A 26,714-nucleotide genomic window follows, 5' to 3' on the forward strand; every position below is an offset into this window, starting at 1 on the left:
AGCAGGGTGACAATGTACAGCCTTGACATATTCCTTTTCCTATTTGGAACCAGCCTTTTGTTCCATGTCCAGTTCTAACTATTGCTTCCTGACCTGCATACAGATTTCTCAAGAGGCAGGGCAGGTGGTCTGGTATTCCCATTTCTTTCAGAATTTTCCACAGTTTATTGCGATCCACATAGTCAAAGGCTTTGGCATAGTCAATAAAGCAGAAATAGATGTTTTTCTGAAACTCTCTTGCTTTTTCCATGATCCAGTGGATGTTGGCAATTTGATGTCTGGTTCCTCAGCCTTTCCTAAAACCAGCTTGAACATCTGGAAGTTCACGGTTCACATATTGCTGAAGCCTGGCTTGGAGAATTTTGAGCATTACTTTACTAGCATGTGAAATGAGTGCAATGGTGCAGTAGTTTGAGCATTCTTTGGCATTGCCTTTCTTTGGGATTGGAATAAAAAGAGTTCTTATCCTCAGTAGAGACAAATTGAATTCTGACCCTTAACTGAAACCTGTGATGAGGTCATTTTATGAGGAGCAACTTACAAGGCTGGAGTGACTCCAATATATTTCCAGAGGAGTTTATATTACGTTGGGAGTACATTTGAATAAGTTCAAAATCAGAGTTATATTGGCACTAAACAATAGGCAAAGAGAAGGATTTCTCTAGAACTGTACTTTTTAAAATGCCTTTCCAATTATCGTTTAATGTCACAGTCAGGTAGACAGTGACTTTGTGGAATAGGCATTTTGTTTCAAGGCCTTAATCCAGGTTGCTTAATACATTGAGAACAAAACCTGGAAGTCTTTGAACTTTGTGTTTTATAATATTCACTCACAACGACCTATGTTTAGTATTTTTCCAACACTCTCAAAACAGAGGTGGAGTTATTACAAAGTGTAATACAAAAGCATTAAAAAGTTATTACAAAGAAAGGGCCATCTGATGAATATTTTCTTATAATTCTTCTCTACTATACCTTAAATATAAAGAGAGTTCTTTTTTAAAAAAAAATTTAAATAAACTTTTAATTTTAGAATCATTTCAGATTTATAAAATAGTTACAAAGAAAATATAGAGACTTCCAGTTTACCCAGTTTCCCTCACTGTTAACATCTTATATTATCATAGTGTACGTTTCTACAGTACAGAATAAAGTTAACAGAAATGACCAGTTAACTTTGCCCTTTATATAAAAATCTTTCATAAAAATCAGTTGGGGAGGAAAGTAATAATTACCGACTAAAATGGGATTTTTAGATTACTTATGGATTTTATTTATTCTTTATGACTGTATTCATTACCATGGTTTGTAAATAATTGATTATACTTCCATACTCTCTGTACATAAGAGACCTTTCTGAATTTTTCCAACATGTAAAGAATTTTTTTTCTAGAAGTTAACGAGCTATATAAAATAATGTATTCTGTTTGTTACAGGGTAGAACTGTTACCATTAAGCTAAAGAATGTGAATTTTGAAGTAAAAACTCGTGCCTCTACAGTTCCAGCTGTTGTGTCAACTGCAGAAGAAATATTTGTTATAGCTAAAGAACTGCTAAGAACAGAAATTGATGCTGATTTTCCACATCCCTTGAGATTAAGACTTATGGGTATAACTTTTACTGTTTTTCGTTAAAATCTGCAAGACGTTTCCAAAGAGTCAATTTGAGAAGTAGTCTCACCTCCATTTCACTCCTTGGACCCATTCAGGGAGTTGTATTTCTTCTGCTTCGGTTTTTCTTGATACTTAGAACCTGATGCATGTGAAGCCATGATCGCTAGTTTAATTCCTGTGAGAATCAGTTAGAGTCATTCTTTTCCTTCAATACTTACTGAAATCCTTGGGGTTAGGCATTTTTCAAAATTTTAAACTTCAAATTTTAGAAAGCAAATTCAGTACATGTTGAGTATATTGTGTAATACTCTTTTGGGATCTGAGGCAGCACTTTATGATCAAACATTTTATTATTTCTGTAGCAAAACAAAAAATATTCACACTGAGTTGTAAAGACTCTAAATAGCTTCACATCAGTCTTGTCATCAGTTACCATTTGTTGCTGACAGTTTTCAGAGCTTTTAGATTTCAGAATTACAGAGAAAGGATTGTGGCACTATCAAACCACATATCTAGCCATCATGGGGTAAAAAAGACAAACAAACCACGTTTCCAAAGTGAACAAGTGAGAGAATGTTTAGGAATAAGCACTCCAGATGCCAACTTTACTGCTAAGAATGGGAGTCATCAGCCATACTTTCACATATGAAAGATAGCACACGTGGAAGTCAGTTTGAATATATGTTAACTAAAAGAGCTAAAGAGTAGATGTTAATAGCCGCTTTATTTATAATTACCAAAACTTGGAAGCAACCAAGATAGTGTAGGTGAATGGAAATTGTGGTACATCCAGACAACAGAATATTATTCAGCACATAAAAGAAGTGATCTACTGGGATAGAGGATGGGGGAGAATAGAAGAAAGGTAATGAGCTGTCAAATGATGAAAAGACATGGAGGAAACTTAAATGTATATTTTTAACTTAAAGAACCAATGTGAAAGGCTACAATACTATATGATTCCAATATAGGAAATTCAAAAATTTCCGATATAGGATAAAGCAAAATGGTAGAGATCTGAAAAGATCAATGGTTGTCAAGGGTGGTGGGGGAGGAATAGGCAGAGCACACAGGATTTCTAGGGCAGAGAAACTATTCTGTATGGTGCTATAATGGTGGACACATGTCATTATACCTTTGTTAAAATCCAGACTGTACAACACCAAGAGTGAACCGTGATGTAAACTGTGGACTGTGAATAATAATGTCATCTCAGTGTAGGTTCATTGGTTGTAACAGCTGTTCCACTCTGGTGGAAGATGTTGATTGTGGAGGAGTTTGTGCATGTGTGGACACAGGGTATATATGAGAACTCTCTGTACTTTATATTCAACTTTGCTGAGAACCTAAAATTATTCTAAAACATACAGCCTATTGCAAAAAAGGAGCTAAAGAATCAGTGCAATAGACTCCAATTAGTTACTCGGTATTTAATGGTATTGTGAGTCACATATTAATGGAAAGACATATATATATATATATATATATATATATATATATAAAATCATGCTAACTCCAATAGATACTTACTATTTAGTATACCCAGCATTATAAAGAGAGTAAATTTCTATTCATAATACCACCTTTGGAAAAGTATCCTTTAATTCAGAGAATATGCAGTATTGCTTATTATTTTGGGCTAAACAGGCTTTTTAATAAGTGTCGCAGTACTATTACGCAAAATGTCTTTATGCTTTACGGTTGAGTTGGTTTTGTTGAACTGGAAATGGATTAATTATGGTTGGTTTAATTTAGGGGTGCGGCTCTCTGGTTTTCCCAATGAAGAGGAGAAGAAACACCAACAAAGGAGCATTATTGGCTTCTTACAGCCTGGAAACCAAGCCCTTCCAGCCACCGGGTGTATGCTAGAGACAACTGACAAAGATCAGTTTCTAAAACCTGCACAAATGTCTCATAAGAAGAGTTTCTTTGATAAAAAACGATCTGAAAGGAAAGCAAGCCCTCAAGACACATTTACATGTGAAACCATAAATAAACAAAGTTTGCACACATCACAGTCATTCCAAGTTTTAAACAAGAAGATGAGTGAGAATTTAGAAGCAGTAGAGAAATCACATAACTGTCAGACATTTATCTGTCCTGTTTGCTTTAGGGAGCAAGGAAGCATCAGTCTGGAAGCCTTCAATAAACATGTAGATGCATGTCTTGATGGACCTTCCGTCAGTGGAAACTCCAAAATGTCCTCATGTTCCCACGCTTCCTCTACAGAAGTAAACGAGAAAGAAAGTGTATGTGATTCTGTGTCTCTCTGTGAGAAGCAGTGTTATGAAACCCACCAGAAGAATACAGAGATCACGTCAATAGATCCTGTAGAGATGGTAGAGACTACCAGTAAACCATCAAATACAGAAGATACAAGTGCTTTAAGTAATAAGCCCAGCGAAGAGGAATGTTCTGGTCTTTCGAGCAAATCATTTAATATGGAACACTGTCCTCAGAATTCTTGTACTGTTTCACTGAAAAATGAAGATGTTGGGTCATTAAGAAGGCAAGAATCCCCCCAACCTAATTTATATGAAGTAATCAGTGACCAAGTTCTAGTTTGTCCTGTTTGTAACCTAGAACAAAAGACTTCAGATCTTACCCTATTCAATGTGCATGTAGATGTTTGCTTAAATAAAGGCATTATCCAGGAACTGAGAAAGGATAAGATTAATCCGTGTAACCAACCCAAAGAAAGCGCCAAAAGTACTGGTGAGTTTATGGGGTTTTTTTAAGAGCTTGATTTTCTAGGAATGTTTTATTAAAATTCAGATTGCTATTAAATCTAAAACATATACCTTTAAAGGGATAGTTTGTGTATGTTGCCACTTAGGAAAATGTTAGTTACCTTACTTACCATGGGCTAGAATTAGCTGAAGCCATTAGATTTGAAATTTGGGGAAAGCTTTGGTTTAGGCTTGACTTAGCAGAGAGTGAACTTAAAGGTTTAGGGAACTGAGTGATCTAATCCGAAAAGAAACTCCTTCAGAGAACGTTTGCCAAGGCACAGTGGTAAATTAACTATAATTATATGGCCAGAAAGCCTCCTTAACTTGTTTTCCGGTAGTTCTGACTCTGACCCAGCTTCCAAATTAGCTGCAAAACTAATGAAATAAGTAAATTACAAAGAAATTATTTATAAATTCAAACTATGTAGTCCTAAAGAGATTTTTATTATCTTTACTCAGTTAACTTTAACTCTTTAAATCTTTAGGAACCGTTTTTACTATTTCATGTTATTCATTATGCATTATCTTCCCTCTAAAGATAACTCAGGCAAAGTGCAGAAGACTGGAAACAAAGCAAAAAGGTATGGCTAATTTGAGTTTTAATAAAGCTGGCCAAGAAATTGTTATATTTTGAAGTCTGATTTTTAGGAAATGTTAAAATTTGCTTGTGTAAATCATTAAGTTAAAGTTTTAAAACCGGTTATTTGCATAAGCAATTTAAAAAAATCTCTTCATGGGTTTGACTTTGTGCTTCTCTGTTGTTATTGTTCTTCTTCGTGCGTTTTAATCACGTGCTCTGTTTTATTCCAGGCCAGGATCGATGACAAAGTACTCAGCATCAAAGAAAACAAAACCAAACAACCCCAGACACACTCTTGATTTATTTTTTAAATGAATGTTGAACATTTTATCCATTTTTGATTGAAACCTGTTATTTTATAATAACTGGATGTATTCTTCCCTGTTTCAAGCTTACAGATTCATTTAGTGAAAAGCAAGTACAATAATCCCTTTGTATAAATTTGGAATATATACTAATTTACTTCTGTATACTTCTTTTGATAACAATGAGAGTTTCACTTTCAGTTATACTTCAGTTAGATAATTCTGTTAGAGATAATTTTAAAATGAAAAGTTGGGAATGAGATCAGGAAGTGATTTCTTTATTATGTTTTATAGTGAATATAAAAACATATATTTATAAGGGCTTTCAGAGGTTCAGGTAAAACTATCATAGCATAAGAATTTTTTAGCACTTAAACACTTTGTTGGCACTGGATGCTCTGCTTGATCTTAGTATCTTCAACAACTTTGAATAATTATTTTTAGCTCCTAGTATCTTCAGATACCTCATGAGAATTCGTTACTAATATTTATCATAAGTTCTATGAAGAGTATTAGCTTAGCAGAGTTAGCCTGCATGCTTTTGTTACCTTCAGAAAAATAATATCACAGTATTATTTTCTGTGTTAAAAGAACTTTTGTTTAAAATATGCTTATTCATTTTATTTTTTTAATTTAAAATTTCTTTATCCAATGATAAGCACTTATTCACTTTAAAAAATATTTAAGATTCAAGATCATCATTTTATCTAGGACTTTTAAATGGCAATATTTCATTTCTTGGCAGTTGTATTTGTACTTTACACAGATCTGTAAAAAAAAAGAATTAATTGTGCACTCTATTTTTATCATGGTCTTCTAGAGAAGAATGTGCAGTTCAAAAGATTAATGTGTTTTAAACACCTCATTTATCTTAGTTCTGTTTCTATCATGTTTTTATTAATATTCGTGAAAGAAGACAGCTTAACAATTGTTAGCTTAAGTAGTTGCTCCAAATGCTGTCATGGTATCAAGAGTTTTTATGAGAAATAAAACGATTATTTAATAGAAACATGCAAATGGGACCCACTGTCTATTTCTGCTTTAAGGAACTGAATCTTTTATTCTCATATTTTTGTTTCTTCTTTTCATATTTTATAGCTCATTACATAATTGTATAGGCCAAAGTGGTAATTTGGCTTTAAATAACTAGATAGTTTAAAATTAGGCTTAGTGTTTATTAGAATACCAATTTCATGCCTAATATTATTGTATGCTATGATGAATATCTAGTTATAGAACTTCGATTCTTGATCATGTGATTTACTTACATTAATTCTCTACAAAATTAAGTTCAATGAAGCACTGATTTATTGTATTGAGAAGTAAATAACACCATATTCTTTTCTATTTTAAGTTTATTTTTATTGATTTTTCAACATTAGAGTAAATACTAAATTATTTTCATTTAGATTGTTCATTTAATGAAATGTTATCATTTAGTAATATTTAATAAAAATTTCAAATGAAACTTTAAATGTTTAATTTTTTAGCCATAGAAATGGTTTCCTTACTTTTCCACTCTTTTCCTACCTCTGTTGCTTTCAGTCTTATTTTCTTTGCCTAGAATTTTCTCCACATCCTTTTCTGTTTTATCTAATAATCCAACTCATTTTATTATAATTTTGTTTGGAGGACATTAAAAAAAACACAGCAAAACCACAAAGAATAAGCACCTATAATCTTACCTATGTGGAGGGTGACAATATAGAGAGCCACTTGGGAGAACACATTTGCAACACATATAATTTACAGAATACTAGTATTCAGAATGTATATAATCCAGAATACGCAAAGGATTCCTATGAATCAGTAAGAAGAAGACAACCAATAGACATTTGGTCAAAAGCCTTTAAATGGCACTTTACATAGAAATCCAGATATCCAAGAAACATGAAAACATCCTCAGCCATTTTAGTAATGGGGAAATGGGGGGAAAAAAAACCTCAAAGAGACATTATAGCATCTCTCCCAGATTCGTAAGAATGAAAGGGTCTAATGGTTGTTTTGGTGATGATGTGGAGCAATATGAACTCCTTGAAAAAAGTATTTAATTATGTATATGGCTGCGCTGGATCTTAGTTGCAGCACTCAGGATCTCAGTCTTCGTTGCGGCACGTGGAATCTTTATTTGCTGCAAGCGTGTAGGCTCTAGTTCCCTGGCCAGAGAGGGAAGCCAGGCCCGCTGTGTTAGGAGCTCGGAGTCGGAGCCGCTGGACCACCAGGGAAGTCCCTGTGAGCTCTTACTCTGAAAACAACCTCTTTGGAAAACAGTCGGCCCTTCCGGGTAACTCTGAAGATGTGTGTACTCGATGTGTAGCTGCACTCCTGTACACATGCTGGTTGTCTTCCATGTGCCCTCCTGATTGATTCTGTGCCCTTCAGCCTGCGCTACGTCCAGCGAGGCGTCATGGCAGCAAGAAGCCACTGCAGAAGGTTTCAAGGGAGGACGAGGAGGTTGGGTATTTCTTCTCTCATGTAGCTTTCCGAAGCTGGTCAAGTCCCTTGAACAAAGATCACAACCTCTTCATATCTTCATATGTCATTCTCTGCTCTCTCCCTCTCCAGGCTCTGACAATCCTTTCCTTACCCTCACCCTTTTACCCTACAAGGTGGCAACAGAGTCTTGCCCTTAGGAGCCCTCCAGGTGCTGCCCTATCTTTTGTGCTTTCCTCACACCCTGCCCCGGTGGTGCTAGTGGTAAAGAACCCGCCTGCCAATGCAGAGAAATAAGAGATGCAGTTGGATCCCTGGGTTGGGAAGACCCCCTGAAGGAGGTCATGGCAACCCACTCCAGTATTTTTGCCTGGAGAATCCCATGGACAGAGGAGCCTGGCGGGCTATAGTCCATGGGGTCACAAAGAGTCGGACACGACTGAAGCAACTTAGCACAGCACGCACAACCTGCCCACACTTTTGTAAATGGTCCCCTTTTTAAAACTCATCTCAAAATACAAGGTTTCTTTTTTTTCCTGCCAGGACTGTAACTGATACAATGTCTTGGGATAACTATTGAACATGTTTTTAGGAAGCATTTGCAAGGTTACACATAGCAGCACTGTAATAACCAAAAAATATGGAAATAAGCCTAATAGTCAACATTGATAGACTAAATTCTACCATTGTATTTTCATGTAGATTCAAAGAAAAGAATTCTACACATTAGTGAAAATGAAAGAATAGGCAATCAGAAGGTGGATGAATATCACAAACATAATGTGGAGAAACAGAAGCAAATCATAGAAGGATGCCATCAGCAAGATTCCATGCATGTAGTTCAAAACAGTGTATAGCGCTTTAAGAATGTATTCATGTAAATCAAATTATAAACAGAACTATTGTCCCCAAGATAGAATAATGACCTTCTGTGGGGAGAAAAGGGGATGTGATTGAGGAATGCACGTGGAGCTGCTGAAACACTGCCAGCGCTCTATTGTCTTAGGTGGTGACTGTGGGTGTTTACTTCTAAAATCTTATTTAAATTGTACATATATATTTTATATACTCTTGTTCATAAATGACCTATATCACAAGTTTTTTAAAAAGTCAGTGCTCGCTTCAGCAGCACATATACTAAAATTGGAACGATACAGAGGAGATTAGCATGGCCCCTGCGCAAAGATGACACACAAATTCATGAAGCGTTCCATATTCTACTACCTTATGACCCAGCAATCCCACTGCTGGGCATACACACCGAGGAAACCAGAATTGAAAGAGACACATGTACCCCAATGTTCATCGCAGCACTGTTTATAATAGCCAGGACATGGAAGCAACCTAGATGTCCATCAGCAGATGAATGGATAAGAAAGCTGTGGTACATATACACAATAGAGTATTACTCAGCCATTAAAAAGAATACATTTGAATCAGTTCTAATGAGGTGGATGAAACTGGAGCCAATTATACAGAGTGAAGTGAGCCAGAAAGAAAAACACCAATACAGTATACTAACGCATATATCAGAGAAGGCAATGGCACCCCACTCCAGTACTCTTGCCTGGAAAATCCCATGGACAGAGGATCCTGGAAGGCTGCAGTCCATGGGGTTGCTGAGGGTCGGACACGACTGAGCGACTTCACTTTCACTTTTCACTTTCATGCATTGGAGAAGGAAATGGCAATCCACTCCAGTGTTCTTGCTGGGAGAATCCCAGGGACGAGGGAGCCTGGTGGGCTGCCGTCTATGGGGTCGCGCAAAGTCAGACACGACTGAAGTGACTTAGCAGCAGCAGCAGCAGCAGCAGGAACACATATATATGGAATTTAGAAAGATTGTAATGATAACCCTGTATGCAAGACAGCAAAAGATACACAGATGTATACAACAGTCTTTTGGACTCTGTGGGAGAGGGAGAGGGCGGGATGATTTGGGAGAATGGCATTGAAACATGTATAATATCATATGTGAAATGAATCACCAGTCCAGGTTCGATGCAGGATACAGGATGCTTGGGGCTGGTGCACTGGGATGACCCAGAGGGTTGGTATGGGGAGGGAGGTGGGAGGGGGGTTCAGGATGGGGAACACGTGTATACCTGTGGCGGATTCATGTTGATGTATGGCAAAACCAATACAATATTGTAAAGTAATTAACCTCCAATTAAATAAATTTATATTAAAAAAATAAAAAATGTCAGAAACTTCTTTCTTTATTGAGGTGAAATTTTCCTCCATCTCTACAGGTATTTGCCTCAATAGAGAAAAGGTACATTTCTCTCTGCTAGGACTTTGCTGAACACAGCCGGAAAGAGCCATCCCTTATCAACATTTTCAGTTTTTCTCCTAACATTTCCCCTAATGCTACAACCACAGCAGAATGTGGTCTACTCTCCAGGGTCAAATTGTCAAAGTTGACCAAACAATTTGTCATCTCCAAACAAGTCACCATCTTTCCAGCCTATGAAATGTGTCCCCATTCCTCAAAGTCCCTCCCTTAAACACTAAGTCAGTTCTGTATATTGGGTTTTGTTTCAGCACCCTACTTTTTATCATCACTTCAGAATTTCATTTCAGCTGTGAGTTACAGAAACCCAATCTGTTTCTTAAAAAAAAAAAAAATCAGTTCTAGTTTTCCCATGAAACATGAATTTCATTGGTTAGCGTTAGCTCAGTAATTCAAAGATAGGTTCACAGTCTAATTTTCTTGGCCTCACATGGCCAGCTTCTGGTCACAAGATGGATGGGCTTCTCCATGTCCAGCCTTACACGTGAATTCCAGGTAGGAAGACCAGGAAGTGAAAAGGATAAAAGGGCAATGAGTCTGTCCCAGTTTAAGGAGCTTTCCTGGAAGCCCTACGTAACAATTTCCACTTCCATCTCATTGGCCAAACTGTCACGTGGCTTCCTCATACTAAAGGGAACCTGGAAATGTAATTTTTAGCAAGACACATTGCTACACCCAAACAAAAGCAGGTTCTGTTAGTAAACTGTCTCACCTATAAAAAACTATATAAATCATTCCATTTAATGGTGACATTTTAGAAGCGCTCCTTAAGAATAACGCAAGGGTATCCTCTGTTATTTTGCTGGAGTCAATTCAACAATTAAGATGAATTAAAAACTGGAAACAAAAATAAAACTTTATTGTCAGATGTGTTTGTGTTTTTTAAAATCTACATTTAATAAAGGAGTTCAAGGTTATGGCTATAAGATCAATGTACAAAATCCAGAGCATTCCTGTATAACAATAATAGCAAATTAGGACATGTAATAAACATAATCTCTTTCATGATAATGATCTATAAGGGACCTATAGGGTCTGGGGAGGTGGGGAGGTGTCATCTATCTGAATTTGTTGAGTCCTTTAAAACTACCAAATATTACTGAAAGACAAACAGTATGTCTGAGGAAATTAAAGAGTGTTCCCAGTCAGGAAGAATAGCTATTTTAAAGATAACTATTCTCCCCTAATTCTGTAAGTTCAGTACAACTCCAAACAAAACTTCTCGTGGTTTTTCTTAGAAGTCGTTAAGTAGATCCTAAATTTTATATGGAAGAGCAAAGGCCCAAGAATGACAAGGTAGAACAGGCCCTGGTACATATCAACATTCATTAACAAGCGGTAGTAATTAATACCATATACTAATAGAGTAGTAGTACTACTACTGAATTGGAAAGACTGATGCTGAAGCTGAGGCTCCAATATTTTCGCCAATTGATGCGAAGAGCTGACTCATTGGAAAAGACCCTGATGTTGGGAAAGATTGAGGGCAGGAGGAGAAGGGGGTGGCAGAGGATGAGATGGTTAGATAGCATCACTGACTCCATGGACATGAGCTTGAGCAAACTCCAGGGGACAGTGAAGGACAGGGAAGCCTGACGCGCTATAGTCCATGGGGTCACAAAGAGTTGGACACAACTTAGTGACAACAACAGCAACAATAGAGTAGTATTGGCAAGGATATATACATTTTAGACAACTCAGTACAAAAAGTATCTGCTATTTAATAAACGGTGCCTGAGGTGCTGCTGTCCATGAGGTTGCAAAGAGTCAGACACAACTTAGCAACTGAACAAATTGGGCCTAAACTCTGACCTTCCAACTGATTTCTCAGCTTTTCCTGCTCTAAACCATTTTGTGCATTTATTGCACATTAGCCACAAATGACGTTTTCATAATGTCACCATTATGTTAGAAACAAAAGATGTCAAAAGCTCTCAGCTCTGTCCAGGATCAGCGGGAGTTGAGAAGAAAGGTAGGGTTTTCAGCATATGATGATTTCTGTGGTGCAAACGGGCTTCCCTGGTGGCTCAGCAGTAAAGAGAACACCTGCAGTGCAGGAGACACTGGTTCCATCCCTGGGTCAGGAAGATCCCCCGGGGAGGAGAACACGGCAACCCACTCCAGTATTCTTGCCTGGAGAACCTCATGGACAGAGGAGCCTGGCAGGCTACACAATCCATGCAGTGGCATAGAGTCAGACACGACTGGAGTGACCCAGCGCGCATGCGTGAGCAAATTCCATGACAGAGTTCAAGCTATTGACCTGATGTCAGTCAGCTCACAAAATTCCTAAAAATTGAACAATCGGCTCTTGGTTGCCAGTACAAATGAGCTCCTACAAATCACTGTCCTTGATGCACACTAAGGTTTGACGTTCAAGGACACTGAAGTCACACAGCATAGCTTGTAGTTTCCTCAATAAACCAAGCTGCTTCTCCCTTCTGGTCTCGTGGTCAGTTGCTCCCTCTGTCCAGAATGTGCTTCCTGAATGCCCCTTCACCCTCTACATACACAATAAACATACATGACCATTCATCACAATTAGCCCAAGGATTACCATTCAGCCCAGGGACCACTTTCAGGAAATGACCCCTGCGCTCTAGGAAAACTGGTCAGTCACTCCTTTGTGCCCCTGTTTCTGAAATGTTCTTTGCTGTGACTTTGCTGTGGTCTCTCTCTACTGGGTTGTAGGCTGCTAGAGGTGCTGTCTCTCTCGTGAACTCTAAGCACGAAGCACAAAGCCTGGCACTTAACAAACGTTAACTATTATTTGTTGACATATAAACGAATAAATAATATTTGTCCAAAGACAGATGTCTGTTACTATCTTACCATATTTTCTTTGGAAAGACAGGGTGATGGCTGACATAGACAGCTGCACTCAAGCTGGGCCATAGGGATGGGCATTCCAGGAACAGGGAACTGCACTTCTTTCCCTTTATTGGGTAAGGGCTTGTTTTAGAAATGTTTTATTACTCTATTTTTTCAAGGTTGCTTGGAAATATTTGGAAAAAGGCTCAAAATATGACCATTAACCTAGGGCTTAAAAAATTGCTTTTTGAGGAAACATCTCATTTTGAAAAGTGTATCTGGTGCTGATTTTTTTTCCCCATTTTGAAATGCAATTATATGTTAGAGCATCGCTGGTGCTGGTAGGATGTCCGTGGACTTCACAGAGAGGTGGCGTTTATACCCCTGGAGCAAAAACTGTTTTTTTGGTTGGATCATTAAGGGATAATCACCTTTGCTTTGTAATACACAGTTGAATTACCAGTTGTTCAGGAAAAACTCAAAAGACATTATAGGGAGTTATTGAAAACATGATCACATTTATTAAATCATAATATTGGACTGTTCCACTTACAAGTGTGAGGTAATTTATTTTCTAAAATTGTTGCTATCTACAGAAGGCTCAGGGAGACAGAAGATAATTCAGAGGCAAATAGTTTATACCCTTTCCATCTAATTGCAGTCTCTTAAGTTTGTCATTATTTCAAACTCATATATACTTACGTATACATATGCATGTGAAGTGAAGTGAAGTGAAGTCGCTCAGTCGTGTCCGACTCCTTGCAACCCCATTGACTGTAGCCTACCAGCTCCTCCGTCCACGGGATTTTCCAGGCAAGAGTACTGGAGTGGGTTGCCATGCATCAGTTCAGTTCAGTTCAGTCGTTCAGTCGTGTCCAACTCTTTGCAACCCCATGAATCGCAGCACACCAGGCCTCCCTGTCCATCACCATCTCCTGGAGTTCACTCAGACTCATATCCATTGAGTCTGTGATGCCATCCAGCCATCTCATCCTGGGTCGTCCCCTTCTTCTCCTGCCCCCAATCCCTCCCAGCATCAGAGTCTTTTCCAATGAGTCAACTCTTCACATGAGGTGGCCAAAGTACTGGAGCTTCAGCTTTAGCATCATTCCTTCCAAAGAAATCCCAGGGTTGATCTCCTTCAGAATGGACTGGTTGGATCTCCTTGCAGTCCAAGGGACTCTCAAGAGTCTTCTCCAACATCACAGTTCAAAAGCATCAATTCTTTGGTGCTCAGCCTTCTTCACAGTCCAACTCTCACATCCATACATGACCACTGGAAAACCATAGCCTTGACTAGACGGACCTTAGTCGGCAAAGTAATGTCTCTGCTTTTGAATATGCTATCTAGGTTGGTCATGTTTTCTTCCATGGAGTAAGCGTCTTTTAATTTCATGGCTGCAGTCACCATCTGCAGTGATTTTGGAGCCCAAAAAAATAAAGTCTGACACTGTTTCTACTGTTTCCCCATCTATTTCCCATGAAGTGATGGGACCGGATGCCATGATCTTCATTTTCTGAACGCTGAGCTTTAAGCCAACTTTTAAGCCATCTATGCCATGCACAGATGTACATATACCTACTTTGTTTTGGGGGGCTCCAAAATCACTGCAGACGGTGTTTGCAGCCATGAAAACACTTGTTTTTTGGAAGAAAAGTTATGACCAACCTAGACAGCATATTAAAAGCAGGAACATTACTTTGCCAACAAAGGTCCATCTAGTCAAAGCTATGGTTTTTCCAGTAGTCATGTAAAGATGTGAGATTTGGACTATAAAGAAAGCTGAGTGCTGAAGAATTGATGCTTCTGAACAGTGGTGTTAGAGAAGACTCTTGAGAGTCCCTTGGACTGCAAGGAGATTCAACCAGTCCATCCTAAAGGAAATCAGTCCTGAATATTCATTGGAAAGACTGATGCTGAAGCTGAAACTCCAATACTTTGGTCAACTGTTGTGAAGAACTGACTCATTGGAAAGGACCTTGATGCTGGGAAAGATTGAAGTGGGGAAGAGAAGGGGACGACAGAGGATGAGATGGTTGGATGGCATCACTGACTCAATGGACATGAGTTTGAGTAAACTCTGGGAGCTGGTGATGGACAGGGAGGCCTGGAGTGCTGCAGTCCATGGGGTCGTAGAGTCGGCGATGACTCAGCGACTGAACTGAACTGATACCTACTAAACACACACAAACACACACACACGACCTCTGCCAAACCTATATCCGTTACTAATTTTGGCAGCCCTTATAACACCACTTCTTTTTATTCCTTTTGTCAAGTCTTCAACAGTTGCCTAATCTTTGGCCTTCCAATTTACTTCTCAGCTTTCACCAGTTTCTTTCCTTTCACTAAACTTTAGACAATTCTTTCCTAACATCACTCTTATCTGTGTGTATGTGTGTATGTGTGTGAACAAAAGAGGTGGGTCAGTTCTGGGGTCAAATCTAGTTCTGTTTTATGAGGCTTTTTTTCACTCTCAGAATATGCTAAACTTCTAATTTAACTCCTAATTCAAGCACACTGTGTTTATGTATAGTAGGGATTCAGTGGCGATATCCTGGCTGTTCACTATTGTACATTTCTTCCTTATTATTTGAATTTTAGCTAGGCATACAATTGCCCAACATAGTTTACTATATCTCATTAATTCTTTCTAAGCCACTACAGTCCATGGGGTCGCGAGGAGTTGGACACCACTGAGCCGCTAACACTTTCATTTTCAAGAAAGAAAGCATACCCAAGACGGGGAGGGCCAGCAGGTTACCACTGCGTTAAACTGGGATACCAAGGTTTTCCATTTTCAAAGAGGGAACTGAGTCGTACTTTATTCAAAAGAAAATTCTGGAAGCCCATTTAAAATTGATTCAGTACTGAAGATCCGATAGTGTTGGTTTTATAACGCTAACTTCGACAACTCCGAATTGTATTCTATTCAGTTCAGTTCAGTCACTCAGTCGTGTCCGACCCTTTGTGACCGCATGGACTGCAGCACTCCAGGCTTCCCTGTCCATCATCAACTCCCGGAGCTTGCTCAAACTCACGTCCATTGACTCGGTGATGCCATCCAACCATCTCATCGTCTGTCCTCCTCCCCCCTTCAATCTTCCCCAGCATCAGGGTCTTTTCCAATGAGTTGGCTCTTCGCATCAGGTGGCCAAAATATTGGAGCTTCAGCTTCAGCATCAGTCCTGCCAATGAATATTCAGGACTGTTCTCCTTTAGGATGGACTGTTTGGATCTCCTTGCAGTCCAAGGGACTCTCAAGAGTCTTCTCCAAATTGTACTCAGAACCACCTAAATGTGGCTGGGTTTTCCTCTTAATTTCTCACTGCAGGTGCTTCTGGCACAGCGGCGCCCCACCTGAAGGCGGCCGCGCCCGGGCAGGACTGCAGCCCCAGGCGAGGCGCCCGCAGCGGAGAGCGGCCCCTGGTGCGCGCGGCGCCCGAGCTGGGGGGCCTCGGGGTCGGACCTGGAGCCCGGTCCGCTCGCCCCAGGGCGCAGGGCGGCGGCGAGGGGGCTGCGGGAGGACCTGAGGGGCGCGGCGGCCGGCCCTAGAGGGGCCTGTGCCGGGGCCCCAAGCAAGAGCGGCCGCAGGAGGAGGCGGCGGCGGCCGGAAACGAGTTCCGTGAGTCCGGATACAGGTCTGGAAAGTCCCTCGGGGGCGGCGCGGGGCGGGCCTGGGGAACCGGTTGAGCAGCTGCGGGTGCCCCAGGGACCCGAGCCCATCCTCACCCGCGCGCCCTAGGTGGGCTGGGTTTCAGCTTTGGGATCCACACCCTCCCAAGGGTTGGCTCACGTTTCTCAGGACGTTTTATTTCAGGTTGACCCTGCACTGTAGGTGGAAGGAAAGTGTTCCTCTTTCAAATTAAGAAAGAGGATTTTCCAAGAAATCATTCAGCCCTTTTACAAATAAGGAAAGAGTTTTATGTGCTGTTATCTCCTACAGCCTTCGCCTTCGCTAATTTATTGTGTGACCTCAAATAAGTCACCTAATTTTTCTGTACTTTAGTTTTTAAAGCATGGAGGGGTTTCTCTGTGCCTTGGGAATAAATTTCTAGCATAAACTGAGGGATGCTGTTTAAGAGTCTTTAAAGTTAAGCATGACAGGTCCCTTAACAGGCACACCATCCATGTCACCTCGCTGCGATGGCCTCCTTTCCCAAAGACCAGCCTTGGGTGCAGAACATCAGTTTCTTAAGACAGTATTCAGTTAGTTCATCCATCCATCCATCCAGCTAGCCAGCTGTTCTTTCTAGAAATATTTTCAAGAAAGTACTACATAAATTAGTGATCACATCATCATGATTATCTGGGTCGTGAAGATCTTTTTTGTACAGTTCTTCCGTGTGTTCTTGCCACCTCTTCTTAATCTCTTCTGCTTCTGTTAGGTCCATACCATTTCTGTCCTTTTTTTTTTTTCCATTTCTGTCCATTATCGAACCCATCTTTGCATGAAATGTGCCCTTGGTATCTCTAATTTTCTTGAAGAGATCTCTAGTCTTTCCCATTTTGTTGTTTTCCTCTATTTCTTTGCATTGATCGCTGAAGAAGGCTTTCTTATCTCTTCTTGCTATTCTTTGGAACTCTGCATTCAGATGCTTATATCTTTCCTTTTCTCCTTTGCTTTTCACCTCTCTTCTTTTCACAGCTATTTGTAAGGCCTCCCCAGACGGCCATTTTGCTTTTTTGCATTTCTTTTCCATGGGGATGGTCTTGATCCCTGTCTCCTGTACAGTGTCACGAACCTCATTCCATAGTTCATCAGGCACTCTATCTATCAGATCTAGACCCTTAAATCTATTTCTCACTTCCACTGTATAATCATAAGGGATTTGATTTAGGTCATACCTGAATGGTCTAGTGGTTTTCCCTACTTTCTTCAATTTAAGTCTGAATTTGGCAATAAGGAGTTCATGATCTGAGCCACAGTCAGCTCCTGGTCTTGTTTTTGTTGACTGTAGAGAGCTTCTCCATCTTTGGCTGCAAAGAATATAATCAATCTGATTTCGGTGTTGACCGTCTGGTGATGTCCATGTGTAGAGTCTTCTCTTGTGTTGTTGGAAGACGGTGTTTGCTATGACCAGTGCATTTTCTTGGCAAAACTCTATTAGTCTTTGCCCTGCTTCGTTCCGCATTCCAAGGCCAAATTTGCCTGTTACTCCAGGTGTTTTTTAACTTCCTACTTTTGCATTCCAGTCCCCTATAATGAAAAGGACATCTTTTTTGGGTGTTAGTTCTAAGAGGTCTTGTAGGTCTTCATAAAACCGTTCAACTTCAGTTTCTTCAGCGTGACTGGTTGGGGCATAGACTTGGATAACTGTGATATTGAATGGTTTGCCTTGGAGACGAACAGAGATCATGATGATGTGATCACTAATCTAGAGCCAGACATCTTGAAATGTGAAGTCAAGTGGGGCTTAGAAAGCATCACTACGAACAAAGCTAGTGGAGGTGATGGAATTCCAGTTGAGCTGTTTCAAATCCTAAAAGATGATGCTGTGAAAGTGCTGCACTCAATATGCCAGCAAATTTGGAAAACTCAGCAGTGGCCACAGGACTGGAAAAGGTCAGTTTTCATTCCAATTCCAAAGAATGGCAATGCCAAAGAATGCTCAAACTACCGCACCATTGCATTCATCTCATACTCTAGTAAAGTAATGCTCAAAATTCTCCAAGCCAGGCTTCAGCAATACGTGAACCATGAACTGCCTGATGTTCAAGCTGGTTTTCGAAAAGGCTGGTTTTCGAAACCAGAGATCAAATTGCCAACATCCGCTGGATCATGGAAAAAGCAAGAGAGTTCCAGAAAAACATCTATTTCTGCTTTATTGACTATGCCAAAGCCTTTGACTGTGTGGATCACAATAAACTGTGGAAAATTCTGAAAGAGATGGGAATACCAGACCACCTAACCTGCCTCTTGAGAAATCTGTGTGCAGGTCAGGGGCAACAGTTAGAACTGGACATGGAACAACAGACTGGTTCCAGATAGGAAAAGGAGTACGTCAGGGCTGTATATTGTCACCCTGCTTATTTAACTTATATGCAGAGTACATCAAGAGAAACGCTGGACTGGAAGAAACCCAAGCTGGAATCAAGATTGCCGGGAGAAATATCAATAACCTCAGATATGCAGATGATACCACCCTTATGGCAGAAAGTGAAGAGGAGCTAAAAAGCCTCTTGATGAAAGTGAAAGAGGAGAGTGAAAAAATTGGCTTAAAGCTCAACATTCAGAAAACGAAGATCATGGCATCTGGTCCCATCACTTCCTGGGAAATAGATGGGGAAACAGTAGAAACAGTGTCAGATTTTTTGGGGGGGAGCTCCAAAATCACTGCAGATGGCTACTGCAGGCATGAAATTAAAAGACACTTACCCTTTGGAAGAAAACTTATGACCAACCTAGACGGCATATTCAAAAGCAGAGACATTACTTTGCCAACAAAGGTCTGTCTAGTCAAAGCTATGGTTTTTCCAGTGGTCATGTATGGATGTGAGAGTTGGACTATAAAGAAAGCTGAGCACTGAAGAATTGATGCTTTTTAACTGTGATGTTGGAGGAGACTCTTGAGAGTCCCTTGGACTACAAGGAGATCCAACCAGTCCATTCTAAAGGAAAGGAGTCCTGAATATTCACTGGAGGACTGATGCTGAAGCTGAAGCTCCAATACTTTGGCCACCTGATGCGAAGAACTAACTCATTGGAAAAGACCCTGATGCTGGGAAAGATTGAAAGTGGGATCCAGAGAAGGGGACAACAGAGGATGAGATGGTTGGATGGCATCACCAACTCAATGGACATGAGTTTGCATAAACTGTGAGAGTTGGTGATGGACAGGAAGGCCTGGCATGCTGCAGTCCATGTTGACACAACAGAGCAACTGAACTGAACTGAACTGAACCATGGGAGGTTTGGGGGGGAAAGCATTAAAATTAAGAGCAATAGCAAATGCATGGCAGGAATGAAACTGATCTATTGTTAAAAAAAGGAGGAAGCAGACTTCCCTGTTGGCCAGTGGTTAAGACTCCACCTGGCAATGTGGGAGACTCTTGAGTCTAATCCCTGGTGTGGGAGCTAAGATCCAACATGTTGGCGTTCTACAACTAGTACTGAGATTTTGTGCCCTTCAAGGGAAGGTCCTGCGTGCAGCAGCTAAGACCAGGTGCAGTTAAATAAATATTTTTAAGAAAAAGAAAGAGGAGTAAGACCAGACTATTTGAATATGAGGTATTGAAGGGGAGAGCGGATGATATTGGTGTGGTACACAGAACCAGTTCAGGCAAGGCCTTGATGCCCTGAGAGAGGAACTTAAATTTGGTATTGTTGGTGTTTTAAAATTTTAGCTATTCTAACAGGTGCGTATTAGTATCTCCTTGTGGTTTTATGTTTCCCTGATAATGATGCTGAACATCTTCTCATGTGCTTATTGCCATCTATATATCCTCTTTGGTTCCTCTTTGTTCCATTGAAGTCTTTTCCCTATTTTTAAATTGGATTTTGTTTTCTTACTGTTGAGTCATTTGTCAGATGTGTGATTTGCATATATGTTCCCCCAATCTATAGGTTGTCTTTTTAATTCTCTTAACAGTATTTTTCACAGAGCAAAGTTTGAAATTTTTCTAAGGTCCAATTTACTATTGTTTTCATTTATGGTCATGCAGTTGGAGTTATGTGTAAGACAGAACTCTTTGCCTAATCCCAGTGTATGAAGTTTTTCTCCTGTGTTTTCTTCTAAAAGTTTTATGATTTAAAAAAAAAAAAAACAACTTATTTCTTTGGCTTCACCAGCTCTTAGTTACAACTAAGCAAGCAGGATCTTGGATCTTTACTGTGGCATGTGGGATCTAATTCCCTGACCAGGGAGGGCCCCCTGCCATGGGAACAGGAAGTCTTAACCACTGGACTGCCAGAGAAGTCCCTTTTCAGCTCTTTTCATTCCAAAATTTTGGAGCCCCTCAAAAAAAGTCACTGCAGATGGTGATCGCAGCCGTGAAATTAAAAGACGCTTACTCCTTGGAAGAAAACTTATGACCAACCTAGATAGCATATTCAAAAGCAGAGACATTACTTTGCCGACTAAGGTCCGTCTAGTCAAGGCTATGGTTTTTCCTGTGGTCATGTATGGATGTGAGAGTTGGACTGTGAAGAAGGCTGAGCACCAAAGAATTGATGCTTTTGAACTGTGGTGTTGCAGAAGACTCTTGAGAGTCCCTTGGACTGCAAGGAGATCCAACCAGTCCATTCTGAAGGAGATCAACCCTGGGATTTCTTTGGAAGGAATGATGCTAAAGTTGAAGCTCCAGTACTTTGGCCACCTCATGCGAAGAGTTGACTCATTGGTAAAGACTCTGATGTTGGGAGGGACTGGGGGCAGGAGAAGAAGGGGACAACCGAGGATGAGATGGCTGGATGGCATCACAGACTCGATGGACGTGAGTCTGAGTGAACTCCGGGAGATGGTGATGGACAGGGAGGCCTGGCGTGCTGCGATTCATGGGGTTGCAAAGAGTCGGACACGACTGAGCGACTGAACTGAACTGAACTGAGTATTCCAAAATAACAACAAACAACAACAAAGAAGCGAGCAAACAAAAAACAACTCAGTAAATCCTGGAGTCTTCTCTAAGCTATTTAATAAACCCTGCCATATGAATATGTATTATGTGTGTGACCTGTACATACAGAACCTAGAGGGTTCCCTTGTGGCTCAGGAGCTAAAGCGTCTGCCTACAATGCGGGAGATGGGGTTCTGGGTCAGGAAGTTCCCCTGGAGAAGGAACTGGCAACCAACTCCAGTATTCTTGCCTGGAAAATCCCATGGATGGAGGAGGCTGGTGGGCTACAGTCCATGGGGTAGCAAAGAGTCGGACATGACTGAGCCACTTCACTTCATGTGACCTGTAATGTTCGTAGTGTGTAGTAATATTAATGTTTCTAGTAAAAGTGAAAATCTTCTTTTATCTCCTTTCATGTCAATGAAAATAAAACATGTTTATCACTTTTAACCTTCATTCATGACTATTTGTATGATGTGCTGTGTTCCATGGTTTTGTTTCTGCAGGTCTGGCATCCCACAGGGTTCTGCTGACAACAATTTTATCTCTGTAAGCTTGCATAGAGTATTTGGGCTCCTCCCTGCCTAATCTTGTACAAACATTTTATAAACAACGCCCCTTGAGAAGTCAGTGGCCACCCTCCAACCTCCTAGAGCTGTATTCTGCATTGCTGACTTCAGGGTGGTCCTTGAGAATAATGTTTTGTTTGGGATAGGAAGATGTTTAAGGCTGTGAAAACACTTTCAGTGTGAGGAGGATGTGGAATCTTGATAATACAGCTTTATAAAATATTGAAGCCAAGTTCCCACACCCAAAATAGCAGACTGTGAAAGGCTCAAGGCTGTGGTTTCAGGTTTTTAGTCCCAAGGTTTGCCACTTGAGGTTTGCTTTCTCTTCAGCCCTCTTCGATTCCCGCAGTCATGCTTGCTTGCTTGCTTTCAGAGCTGCCAAATGAGAGAAGCTTCCAGAATGCTGCTAAAAGCAATGCTTTGCATCTTATGGAGAAGCTGTTTGAAAAGAAGGTTAATATTAATGCTGTGAACAATGTGAGTAGAAATCACAGATGTGACAAGTGATAGCAGTGTGGGTTTACACAGTGCAACTGAAATAAAAATAAAAATAAAAACGACTCTGCTAAAATGAGATGAGGGGGAGCTCTTTGTTGGCAGTTCCAGAATGTTTAAGCTAATAGTGGAATCAAGCTGTAGAAGAGGCTCTGGGTGTTTTAATTGTTCTCATCTGAGGGGACGTGCCCAGGGTCTTTATGTGCAGCTGTGCTAAGTCTCTGGGTGGGCAGTGTAGCCAGGTGTCAAGGTTATGGGCCTGCACTTGGTCCTGGATCATAGCCTGTGGGTCACTTTGGCCTCACACATTCTGGAAAGGCTGAATGTCTTTTGCTACACAGTTCATCATTGTTTTCTTCTCAGTAATGTGCTTTGTGGTTGAAGCCTTCCAAATTTAAAATCCAAAGGAAAGTACAGGTTTGCTTTTTGCTGCTTGTGGAATATAGTACATCTGCCTATTGGGCAGTGAGGCCTCTCCTGAGACCCGGCTCTCACTTGTTCTTCATTGCCTGGGTTTAGGGGAGAAGTCCCACTGCCAGAAAAATGGATTGCTTACTGCTTGGTTTTGTGGAGATTTCCTGACAGCCCCGTAAGGCAGGGTTCATCAGAGTGAACAGACTGGGGGCTGTCTCTGTTGTTTAGGACGATTTGTGGAGTGGTTCAAGGTGGGGATGGCAGAGGTGGGTTGGATGCTGAATGAAGCGTAAACTTTAAGAGACCTGCTTGTGCAGACTCCTTCCAAAGAACATGGAGGGCTCTGGCAGTGTGTTCCATTGTTATATGATTTTGCAAAATCTGAAAAAAGAAGAAAATTAAACTGCCATCAGTTAAGCTTTCTGACTCTGGCTTTAAAGAGGGCTCCTGAAAAGTGTAAACTTCACCTTCCACAAAACCTGGATCTGTTCCAGGCAGTGAGTCGTAGACACTGAGGTGTGCAGTAGAAGGATGTTAGCAGTGATGCATGTGTGTATGTGAGGGGATTTGTGTGTCTGTGTATATTGTGTGCATGTCTGATATGTTATGTGTGAATATCCTGTTCATTATACATAGACATCCTAGAAAGAGTAGAAAAACGGCAAATTTTTGCAGCAGAACAATTTTGGGAACAAAAAAGAGGAAAGGAAACAAGAAAGGAAGGGAGCATAAGAAATAAGGATCTTTGAAGGTAATACCTAGATTAACTGTTGAATAAGTAAAGCAATAATCATTTTTCTAAACAGCGGGAAATAGATCCTCCAATGCACCTTTCAATGTACCTTTCAATAACCCTTTGAAAATTTTTCCACATAACTTTCTAATATTTTAAACTTACTTTTATATAAGAGTACTTAATACACTAAAACTAACAGCTAGTGTAGCAAGTTATCATAAACGCCTGGTGAATTATATTATAGCTTCTAGTGACATCTTTTTTAGTCCTGTTTCCAGCAGATTGCTGACATGGTTGCTTGTAGAGTTCTTTAAAATCGGTGATGACAGAGATGAAAAGAAAGTGGAAGTGGTTTTACTGACTTATCTTGGATGCTATTTTGGTTTGTATCGTTATTCACAAATAAAGTTAAAGGGGAGTTTCTAAGCCCAAACTGGACATCCTAGAATATAGCTCTAGACTGCAAACAATAGCAAGGGTAATTCATGTTTTGTCAAACTTGGTTTATAACCGATTTAGCTACTAAGCAAATCAGATGTTTAAACAGTTCTCATATTTTTGCAATAATTTATTAATGAGAAGCGAAGGATAGTAAATTCTTTGGAAGCAAAATCAATGTCCAGAATGTGGGAAATATGACATGTGTTTTACTTACGAGCAAAACATCCTTTGTCTGAAGCACAGCAGACTGTCTCCAGACATCCTGGGAGCACTGAGTTGGCTTTCCTTTGAAGCAAAAGATAGTCATGCTTTTTTTTCTCTGTGTGTCTTTCCTTCTTTCCTTCCTTCTCTCCCTCCCTTCTTTCTTTTTGTTTCTTTCTTTCTCTTTCTTGATTTGTTTGATTTAATACAATTTACAGTCCAAAAAACTACAGGGGAAAGAGCCACACATGGACTGAACTAGGAGAATTTTTGTTATGCATTATCAATATATTCTACCATCATTAATGATTGCACATAGGAAAAATACAGCTGTTACACTCTAGTTGAAATCTATTATATTGTTACAATCAGTCATAGGTTACGTAGTGGATTTCAGCTTGCTGTATACACCCCAGTTGGTTGCTAAATTCTCTGATGTTATCTTTAGTAGAGAAATGTAAGATTATGCTGGATACGGTTCTCACTGCTTTTAAAGACAAGGCAAAGAATAGGTCCGCGCGAGCCGGTTTGTGCTCAGTGTCCTGTGCACACCCTTGCAAGCGTCGGGCACCATGAGTATGACGTCCAGCGTACGAGTTGAATGGATCGCAGCTGTTACCATTGCTGCTGGAACAGTTGCAATTGGTTATCTAGCTTACAGAAGATTTTATGTTAAAGATCATCGCAACAAATCTATGGTAAACCCTCACATCCAGAAAGACCACCCCAAGGTAGTACATGCTTTTGACATGGAGGATTTGGGAGATAAAACCGTGTACTGACCTTGTTGGAGGTCCAAAAAGTTCCCACTCTGTGATGGATCTCACACAAAACACAATGAAGAAACGGGAGACAACGTGGGACCTCTGATCATTAAGAAAAAAGACACTTAAATGGACACTCTTGATGCTGCAAACCACCTTGTCCTGATGTCTCCTGATTGTTTAATCAGAATGACTACCACTTCTGTCTAACTCACCTCCCCTGGGTCTAGATGTGTGGTCAACTGTGGCTTCCATATTCACGGCATTTGCCTGACATGTGAAACCATCGTGGTGCACATCTGTTGAAACAAAAAGGGAAAAACAAAAAACCAATCTCATGGCCTGTGGGTTATCTTGGTCTTGTAAGGATCTGTTTCTTTACATTTAAAACTAACATTAGAATACAGTTGTATGTCAAAGTTAACGTATTAAATTATTCTCAAAATCAAAACAAAAAAAAAAATAAAGACAAGGCAAAGAGTAGATAATCAAAACACAAACACCAGGTTAAAAAAAAAAAATTATGGCTACTTCAAGAACCAGGAATCTTAAGAAGGCGAAAAAGCAATCAGATGACTGAAGATACAAATTATGTTTCCTCAGATGAACCTCACAGCCTTGCATTTTGCAGTGGGGACAAATCGTTTATCTGCTGTGGATTTCTTGCTTAATCACAAGGTCAGGGTGGATATTGCTGATGCAGTAAGCCCATCATGTGGCAGAATGGATTCAGTTCAGTTGAGATCAGTCGCTCAGTCATGTCCGACTCTTTGCGACTCCATGGACTGTAGCACGCCAGGCCTCCCACAGTTGACTCTCAAACTCATGTCCATTGAGTTGCTGATGCCATCCAACCATCTCATCCCCTGACGTCCGCTTCTCCTCCTGCCTTCAATCTTTCCCAGCATCAGGGTCTTTTCAAATGAGTCAGCTCTTCGCACTGGGTGGCCAAAGTATTGGAGTTTCAGCTTCAGCATCAGTCCTTCCAATGAACATTCTGGACTGATCTCCTTTAGGATGGACTGGTTGGATCTCCTTGCAGTCCAAGGGACTCTCAAGAGTCTTCTCCAACACCACAGTTCAAAAGCACCAGTTCTTCGGCACTCAGATTAGAGCATAACTATTGTAAGGGGGAAATCTGGTCGCTTGGGTTCTTTTCTCCACACACACACAAACTGTTTCCATTGACAGTATTCATTTTGGACAGATCTCTTTAAAGAATATGCATGTCATGTGCTCTTTGTATTTGGTGACAAAACTGTTTCTTCAATACCAGTAGGACTTAGGCTTTTTCTGATTGCCCATGTTGACCTTATGTCCAGTAGCATGCATTTGTAAGGATAAAATGGCTGCCCAGAGGATCAGTTGCATAAGCCAGAGGTGAGGACTCTGGTTCAATGTGGCCAGCAGCTCCAAGTCTGGGGAAGAGGCCAACAAGGTAAATGGAATTTCTGACTCCAGATGTGGACAAAGGCTCCCAGGTGGAGGGCAGGCGGTGCTCAGAGGATAATACAAACATCTACTCTCAAAGCTGCTTTCAGTTCCCTTCAGTCGCTCAGTTGTGTCTGATTCTTTGTGACCCCATGGACTGCAGCACGCCAGGCCTCCCTGTCCATCAGCAACCCTGGAGCTTGCTCAAACTCATGTCCATCGAATTGGGGATGCCATCCAACCATCTCATCCTCTGTCATCCCCTTCTCCTCCTGCCCTCAATCTTTCCCAGCATCAGGGTCTTTTCCAGTGAGTCAGTTCTTCACATCAGGTGGC

General features: G+C 40.5%; 2 protein-coding genes, 1 non-coding gene and 1 pseudogene across 4 annotated transcripts in view; all 4 read left to right on the forward strand.

Annotated features, from left to right (window-relative positions):
* POLK (DNA polymerase kappa) overlaps window positions 1-6,698 on the forward strand; it is an 83,749-nt gene extending 77,051 nt beyond the window's left edge. For both annotated transcript variants that reach the window (XM_004010194.6, XM_042251986.2), the window contains 4 exons: window positions 1,437-1,608; window positions 3,369-4,328; window positions 4,884-4,926; window positions 5,156-6,698. In XM_004010194.6, the coding sequence (XP_004010243.4) occupies window positions 1,437-1,608; window positions 3,369-4,328; window positions 4,884-4,926; window positions 5,156-5,240 (1,260 nt within the window). In that variant the 3' untranslated portion in view covers window positions 5,241-6,698. The remainder of the gene's footprint in view (window positions 1-1,436; window positions 1,609-3,368; window positions 4,329-4,883; window positions 4,927-5,155) is intronic.
* A 514-nt stretch (window positions 6,699-7,212) lies between these two features.
* The window catches only part of ANKDD1B (ankyrin repeat and death domain containing 1B), an 83,420-nt gene continuing 63,918 nt past the window's right edge, over window positions 7,213-26,714 (forward strand). Inside the window, 8 exon segments of the mRNA XM_027972156.3 lie at window positions 7,213-7,273; window positions 7,613-7,689; window positions 9,916-9,938; window positions 16,103-16,197; window positions 16,263-16,313; window positions 16,316-16,393; window positions 22,270-22,373; window positions 25,551-25,649. Coding sequence (XP_027827957.1) covers window positions 7,213-7,273; window positions 7,613-7,689; window positions 9,916-9,938; window positions 16,103-16,197; window positions 16,263-16,313; window positions 16,316-16,393; window positions 22,270-22,373; window positions 25,551-25,649 — 588 coding nt within the window.
* Window positions 8,777-8,883, forward strand: LOC114115982 (U6 spliceosomal RNA). The gene has a single exon (XR_003590082.1). It is a non-coding gene; the product is annotated as a U6 spliceosomal RNA (small nuclear RNA).
* On the forward strand, window positions 24,716-25,144 carry LOC101109617 (CDGSH iron-sulfur domain-containing protein 1-like; annotated as a pseudogene).

This window comes from Ovis aries, chromosome 7, assembly GCF_016772045.2.
Source record: "Ovis aries strain OAR_USU_Benz2616 breed Rambouillet chromosome 7, ARS-UI_Ramb_v3.0, whole genome shotgun sequence".
NCBI classification, from domain to species: domain Eukaryota; kingdom Metazoa; phylum Chordata; class Mammalia; order Artiodactyla; family Bovidae; genus Ovis; species Ovis aries.